Source organism: Boleophthalmus pectinirostris, unplaced genomic scaffold (assembly GCF_026225935.1).
Source record: "Boleophthalmus pectinirostris isolate CB_2022bp ecotype Guang Dong unplaced genomic scaffold, ASM2622593v1 HiC_scaffold_3, whole genome shotgun sequence".
Classification (NCBI taxonomy): Eukaryota; Metazoa; Chordata; class Actinopteri; order Gobiiformes; family Gobiidae; genus Boleophthalmus; species Boleophthalmus pectinirostris.
In genome coordinates, this window is record NW_026571299.1 from 25024310 (window position 1) to 25032642 (window position 8333).

Here is an 8333-nt window from a genome sequence, read left to right on the forward strand (position 1 = left end):
TCCCAAAATCTCAATTTGTCTCGTTCTTGTGACTTCCTTCTGCTATAAAGCTTTTAAATGGAAAGTTAATTTGCTATTGTGTCCCTGATGCACTGAGGCTTGAATGTGCACCGTGTGTTGTATTTATTTCTTTTTCTTTTTATTTTATTATTTATAGATTGTGCATGACTAGAGATGTGCAAACTGAATTGCCATTTGGGATTAATAAAGATGTTGATTGATTGATTGAAATCTCGTGTCACGTCTTGTGGAAATTGTGTCTCATCTCATCCCTAGAGGCTGTGTATTTCATTAGCCAATATACCTTTAGAATTAGATATAAATTACACCATTACTTACAGGTCCAATTATGGCCGATTCACTTTTAAGTGGATTAAAAGATTTCAGGGAGCAAAAATGTTACAGTGTATCAAAAACAAGTCTGGAAACAACTGTGTTTAAATGTAAAAAGACATTTACTGAAAGTGTCATTCAGTATTCAAGTGTATAAGTGTAATATAAAACATTCACTTAAAAAGTTAATAAGAAATACAAAAAAAATTAAGATAAGACTGATGACCCATGTACTTTTTTACACAAACTAATCCAATAAAACAAATAGAACACTGTTTAAACCCTGAGAAGCATTTGTAGTAGTAGTTTTACACATGTCTTTGTTCTTGGACAGTGGTGCAGTCTTCCAAAGGATCAAATCCCAAAGGTTTAAAATCAAGTCCAGATCCACGTCCAACTCTCCACCACTGCTATTTTCCATCTTAAAGTGAAGGATTAATGGAGCAGTCCAAGAAACACAAATGTTCAAATATTGTCACATAAATCTTTTGTCACTTGTAGATTTACTCACCATGGGAAGAAGAACCAAAACTTTAACTCAAGTAAGAGTACTGTTATTTCAATTAAAATGCTTACTCAAGTAGAGTAGAAAGTTTGCTGCTAGAAAAGTACAATTTCTTTAAAAAATTACTCTAGTAAATGTAATAAAGTACTACGCATTTCCAGTTAAAAGTGAAATAACTCCCAGTTCTTCCAGTTTTTTGCGGGCCACTTCCTCCCAGCCCCTGTTGGCCGCTGGGTTCCTGGGGGAGGGGTGCATGATCCCCTCCACCCTCACGTTCAGTCCAGCCGCGGTCAGAGCTTTCCTGGCCCTCTGCTCTGCCACCCGCCCCACACCGATCACCATGGAAACGCCCAAAACCCGCACCACCTCACACAGCGCGATATCACACTTGGCCAGCAGGGCGTCGCGTTCCCCCGGCTTCAGCTCAGGAGGGGTTAGGTTCTTACCACTGGAGGACATGAACATCAGCGGGCAAAGGTTGTGGACGAAGCAGTGTCCTGAAGAAGAGAGAGGGGTCCGGGCAGAGTTTTCGGAAATAGCCCCAGAATCTCGCCCCGCTCACTTCACTCTGGGTGCAGGACAGACCCATGATGCGGCGTTTTGGGTGCTCCTCAGTCGGGTGGCCCACCTCTCCAGAGATCTTCAGCCACTCCACTACAGACTTCACCTCACCAAATGGGACCTGGAATCATGAGACAGACAAACACGTTTCATTTCAGATAGAGCTGCTAAACTGGACAGGACCTGGAGGACTAAAGGGGAGAGTGAAACAAGGTCTGGGTCAACAGGGGGGCCTCAGTTAAAGTAATGTGCACCCTCATTTTAAGTGTGTAAAATAATGTCTCTTAATGTAAAAGTACTGTCTTTGCACCCCTTTAATAGTCAGAAATACTCAGTCAGTTTGGTCTGTGCCTGGGCCTAAGTGAGAGTGGAGGAGGCTGTAATCAGGGCAGTCTTTCATGATGTCACCAATTACTTGAAACTGCGGTGGCCACTGGAGGCAGCACAAACTTAGATTTAGCTGCAAATTTACTGACACACCTATGCACAAAAATTGTCCAAAATTACTTGGAACAATAGATAGATGCTATTTAGGGCTGTCGCGATCACCGCAGTCCACCGTGGTGGATGTTGGGCCACTGCGATCACCACACGTGCCCCGATCCAGAGTCCTGCATGGGTCCATTTTAGAGACCCGAACCCGCCCGGACCCGTTAAGATTCCACCCATTACCGCCCATGCTCGTGATAACCCAGGACTAACCCAGGACTAACCCAGGACTAACCCAGGACTAACCCCGGACTAAGGTGCGCCCGTGTAGACCGTCGGGTGACCGCAGGCGAAAGGACCAGTGCAGAGCTCCGTGCCACACGGAGGTAAGTGCAGTCATCGCCTGATTGCACTTTGCAGAGAGTTTTCAGTGTTGCTGGAAATATCGTAACTCCTTAACCATTATAGCCCTAATGCTATTAAAACACCATATACACACTTTAGAGTGAAAAAAGTGAATTAATTGTTTATGTTCACTATTTTAAATCCATTTTGGATTGATGATACTGGTCTAAGACACTAGGATTTATAATGTACTCAGCTGTAAAGGTGCACATTGCAACATTTCTGGTTGTGGTTCCACCACCTGCTTGTGTTTATGGAAATGTTTTTTGCTTTGCCTGGAGTCTCTGTCTATTAAACTGTGAGCGGTGTCACCTCATATGTAAGTTGGCCTAATAGTAGTAGCAGTAGCAGTAGTAGTAGTAGTAGTGCTACCTGCTTGTCTTTTTACACTGTGGAACATACTGGGCCTCTCCATGGAGACAAGCAGCTGGAGAACCCTCCACCAGAGCAGTTACATGGTGCACCTTTCACTTACAGTGTGTTCCTATTAAATGTAGCCTATTAGTGGCACAGATTTTGCAGAAGAAACGTTTTGCCACTTAGGCCCACTGGTGCTCTATAATGCACCTGTTAAAACAGCAGCCTAATAGTACAGCACAGTTATCTAGTAAACGTCCTGTATTACACAAAACTGACTCTTATGAGATTTAAGTCATGTTACAATGTTGTCACATCATCAAAAAAATATCAGTCCTCAGTAGAGCCTCTGCTCCTCCACGTCGAGAGGAACCAGTTGAGGAGGCTCGGGCATCTGTTTTAGATGCCTCCTTGACGCATGTCCCACCAGGAGGAGGCCCCAGGGAAGACCCAGGACACGCTGGAGGGACTATGTCTCTGGACTGGCGTGGGAACACCTCGGGGTCCCCCCGGAGGAGCTGGAGGAAGTGTCCGGGGTGTAGGACGTTTGGGAGTCCCTGCTTAGACTGCTGCCCTCTTGACCTGGCCCCGAATAAGTGGAAGAAAATGGATGGATGGAAGGATGGATGTATTCATTTCATGCTTGTTAAGGTTGGTCCTGGTTTGAGCCTGACTTTGGTCCAGGTCTACTCCTAGGTTGTATTTCCCATTGACTGGTGTTGCCTAAACAGCCAGTCTCTCTTACATTCTATTTAGAACAAAGTTTAGTCACAATTGAATCCAAAATTTGATGTAGAGTACAGTTTGCAAGTATGCATGCCCCCGTAATGACTTTAGTTATAATGATCACTCTAGTACAGTATATTGTCCAGACACTCACCCCGGTCTGCGCCATACCGAAGGGTCCTGGATTCATGCCCAGGAACAGCACGCTCTGCCCGGCTCTGCAGTAGGTCTCCACGAAGCAGCTGTGCGGGCTCCAGGCGTACTCCAGCGGGTTGTAGATGAACCGGACCGGCTCAGTGAACGTCAGACCGCGGAGGTGGAGGTTCAGTTCGAGCTCGGCCTGCAGAAAGCGAGCAGACACAGACGCGTCTCCGCCCGGCTCCAGCGCTGGTAACGCATGTGGACGCGCGTACAACGGCGCTTTCTGCTCTTCTTGCTCCGATAAAAGAGAGCTGTGCTGAGGTAGATCTCCATTTAACATATTTATCAATGAATAAACTATGATTTAAATAGAAACTAAGCTTAATTTTGGTTTTGTGGTTAATTCCTAATTATTATTAATAACATGGTCTTTTCTGTCTGTGAGAGATGTAAACAATGGCTCTCTTGCTCTCACTGTTTCCTGTACAGTTTAATTTTACTAGTTTAAAAATGCTGCCACCTACTGACAGAAAGAAGAATACATCTGGGGCTGTATTTTTGCACAATTTAACATTAATTCTTAAAATTTTAAACATTTTGACTCCAGGCTCAAAACGGTTCTGTTTATATGTGCATATGACTGAAAGGTTTTCATTCTCTCTCATTTAATGCCTCATTTTTATTCTATTTTATGGTGATTAATTATGTTTTGGTTAGTTTGTATTGTGATTATAATGTATTTCTTATTTTGTAAAGCACTTTGAATTACTTTTTGTATGAATTGTGCCGTACAAATAAACCTGCCTTGTCTTAAACAATGTATCTAAAATAGTAAGGGTAATAAGTGAGGAGCAAACGTATTAAGACTAAATATTTCTATTATTGTACACACATTTTAATACAATGTTTGTATGAAGACTGAAGTAGATACACCAAATAAAACTTTCTCTCAAATAATTTAACAGTAATAAGCTTGTCGAGTTCACTGAATGATTAATTCATGTGAAAAATACTGAAAAATATGCATTATTAAAGTGAGCGGGCTTGCCTCTCCAGGGATTCAACCACTAACTTGGCCTAGTAGCATCACCTGCTTGTCTCCATGGATATTGATATATTTAATGCCCTACTGTGGAAAATTTGTGCCACAAAATCTCATGAGACATGAGAAAACTGCCACAGGATTGTGCACGTATAAGGACTTATCTTGTAAGATTGTTTTTTCCCAGTGTTTACATTTCAATTGGATAAAAAAAAGGGGGTTAAGTGCTGTTGAGCTGCACCTTTTCAGAAGCGGTAGGACCAAAATCCAATTCTACAATGATAGTAAAAATGTAAAATAAAGAAAATAAAAATAGTGAGATCCAAATCTCATTTTGTCTAGTTTTGTGAACCAAATCTCAAGTCTCATCTTGTGGAAATTGTGTCTCATCCCATCCCTAGAGGCTGTGTATTTCATTGGCCAATATACCTTTAGAATTAAATATAAATTATACCACTACTTGCAGGTCCAATTATGGTCCACTCACTTTGGGTGGATTGAATGATTTTTGGGAGCAAAAATGTTGCAGTGTATCAAAAACAAGTCTGGAAACAATGTGTTTAAATGTAAAAAGACATTTACTGAAAGTGTCATTCAATACTCAAGTGTATAAAACATACACTTAAAAATCTAATAAGAAATACAAAAACAAATTAAGATAAAATTCATGTAATTTTTTACACAAACTAAACCAATCTAAAAAACAGAACATTGTTTAAATCCTGAGAAGCATTTGTACATAATTATTTTGTACATTTCTTGTTCTTTGATTGTGGTGCAGTGTTCAAATATTGCAAACATAAATCTTTTGTCACTAGTACTCTTACTTACAGTGGAAAGGGGAACCAAAACTTTAACTCAAGTAAGAGTATTGTTACTTCATCAAATGATTACTCAAGTAGGAGTAAAAGTTTGCTGCTAGAAAAAGTACAATTTCTTTAAAAAGTTACTTTAGTAAATGTAACAAAGTACTACGCATTTCCAGTTAATAGTGAAATAACTCCCAGTTCTTCCAGTTTTTTGCGGGCCACTTCCTCCCAGCCTTTATTGGCCGCTGGGTTCCTGGGGGAGGGGTGCATGATCCCCTCCACCCTCACCTTCAGTCCGGCCGCGGTCAGAGCTTTCCTGGCCCTCTGCTCCGCCACCCGCCCCACACCGATCACCATGGAAACACCCAAAACCCGCACCACCTCACACAGCGCAATATCACACTTGGCCAGCAGGGCGTCGCGTTCCTCCTTCTTCAGCTCAGGAGGGGTTAAGTTCTTACCACTGGAGGACATGAACATCAGCGGGCAAAGGTTGTGGACGAAGCAGTGCCTGAAGAAGAGAGACGGGTCTGGGCAGAGTTTTCGGAAATAGCCCCAGAATCTCGCCCCGCTCGGTTCGCTCCGGGTGCAGGACAGACCCGTGATGGGGCGTTTTGGGTGCACCCTGTCCGGTTGGTTCACCGTTCCAGAGATCTTCAACCACTCCACCACAGACTTCACCTCACCAAACGGGACCTGGAATCATGAGACAGAGAATGATTTTTCAAGTGGGACTAAACACTCTGCCCACAACCACATTTCAGATGAAGTGAGAGGGCGAAGGTCCCGGCGGTGAGTCTGTGTCTGCTGCTCTGGGTCTGATGAGCGATGTCTCTCCTCATGCTCTCCTGTGTGGAGGTTTAGGCGAAAGTAATGAGCCGCCACGAGCCAGTGTGTGAATCAAAATAAGAGCCATAGGATATCACAGCAACCAGTGCACTCATTCCAGCTTAATCTTTTCTTGCTTGGCAGAAGAAGAAAGAAGAAGAAAAGGCATATTATTTCCTAAAAACTGTTCCTCAGATACACTTTGACTTGAAGTTGAACTCGTCATAGCTGTACAGCACACAGCTCTGTTGTTGTCCATTCACTAGCCTGTAGCAGGAGTCAGTGGAGAGTTGGAGCTGGGCGAGATGGAGCGAGCAGTTGAATCACAATAGGTCAGGCGTGTGATAAACGTTTATGAAGACCAATCACTTGATTTGAGGTTGCCCCAAGCTACACCCCCAAGACGTACTTCAGGGCTGTAATGTAAAGTAATGCACAGAAGCAATGTAATGATGTAACATTTTCTCAAAACTAAAGTAAAATCAAGTGATATGAGCAAATTTAACATGTTGTCTGTGCAGATACACATTCAATTTTAAACTAAATATGAAACATATAGCCTAATACAAAATAACGGCTTTATAATTTTATTTTATTTTTTCTAGGTCAAGTTAGGGAGTGCAGCCCACCACTGGTAGTAGTGCTACCTGGTTGTCTTTATGTGGAGACATTCTAGGCCTCTCCATGGAGACAAGCAGCTGGCGGGCCCTCCCCCAGAAAAGTTATATAGTGCATCTTTATGTTGTGTTCCTATTAATGTTGGCCTTAGTGGCACAGATTTAAGAAACATTTAGTGCTCCATAATGCACCTGCTAAAGCAACAGCCTAACAGTACAGCACAGTTATCTATTAAATGTCCTACACAAAAGTGACTCTTATGAGATTTAAGCCATGTTGTTACATCATCAAAAAACTACTTGTGTTTCTTTTCATTCACACATGTTTGAGCAATCCTTTATTATTAGTCTGTTTACATCGATCAGTTTATTCTAATGAAGGTGTATGGAGTTTAAAAACACAGTGGAGCACTTCCTGTATTATCACATGACATCACAAGGTGGAGGAGAGTGTTTTCTATTTGAGAGAAGAACAGGTTTAACAGGTGTGGCTGAAACAAAACACAACTCCAAGATGAGGGAACATTTTAACAAAAAAGTATGTAATATAAGCCCTTTAATGCCTGTCTCTAAATCTATTTAACAGTTTTACTCAGGTCTTGGGTTGTATTTGACTAAATAGAATGTAGGGGAGACTTGCTGGTTATGTTGACTAACCTAGGATAATTATAACAAAAGTCATTATGGGTGCATGCATACTGGCAAACTGCACTCTACAAACAGTTTTGGATTCAACTGAGACTAAACCTGGTTCTATTATCCTAGTATAGTATAGTACTAGTATATTGTCCAGACACTCACCCCGGTCTGTGCCATACCAAAGGGTCCTGGATTCATGCCCAGAAACAGCACGCTCTGCCCGGGTATGCAGTAGGTCTTCACAAAGCGGCTGTGCGGGCTCCAGGCGTACTCCAGCGGGTTGTAGATGAACTCAACCGGCTCTGTGAACGTCAGATCACGGAGTTGATGGTTCAGTTCCTGCTCCACCTGCAGAAAGCGGACAGAGATACGTCTGGGTCTACCCATTTCTGAAAAATTCGTATAAATCCAATCAGTAGTCTTTTGCGTAATGCTGCTAAAAACCACTCAGGGTTGTTACTGGTAAAGTAGGCGGGGCAAATGTGGAGTTCCGCTCACCTTGAGCCACTCCCCCATCTGCGAGCTGGGCTGCAGCCAGGGGTTACTCAGAGCCATGCTCCGAGTACTCATTGCCTCCTGTTTGATTTTACTTGTTTAAAAATGCTGCCACCTACTGACAAACTGGACTCATACAGGCTATAGAAAAAAAAAAAAAGAGTACACCTGTTGTATTTTTGCATAATTTTATATTTAACAATAATCCTTACAATTTTAAACAATGTATTTAAAATAGTAAGGATTATAAGTAAGGCGCAAACTTGTTAAGACTAAATATTCCTGTTATTGTACACACATTTTAATACAATGTTTATAGGAGAAATGAAGTAGATATACCAAATTAAACTTCCTCTCAAATAATTTAACAGTAATTAGCTTGTCCAGTTCACTGAATGATTCATTAATGCAACAGTACGTATGGAATTTTCTAAAGGGGCCACATC

At 42.0% G+C, this 8333-nt stretch overlaps 1 protein-coding gene and 1 pseudogene across 1 annotated transcript; both read right to left on the reverse strand.

Moving 5' to 3' along the window:
* Nucleotides 1-557: 557 nt before the first annotated feature.
* On the reverse strand, nt 558-3931 carry LOC110171273 (single-strand selective monofunctional uracil DNA glycosylase-like; annotated as a pseudogene).
* A 1296-nt stretch (nt 3932-5227) lies between these two features.
* LOC110171312 (single-strand selective monofunctional uracil DNA glycosylase-like) lies at nt 5228-7853 on the reverse strand. The gene is made up of 2 exons (XM_020937013.2): nt 7555-7853; nt 5228-6004 (listed from the first exon to the last, which is right to left on the reverse strand). Exons 1-2 carry the CDS (start codon nt 7777-7779, stop codon nt 5471-5473), a joined length of 759 nt encoding a protein of 252 aa, XP_020792672.2. The 5' UTR covers nt 7780-7853; the 3' UTR covers nt 5228-5470.
* Nucleotides 7854-8333: the final 480 nt, after the last annotated feature.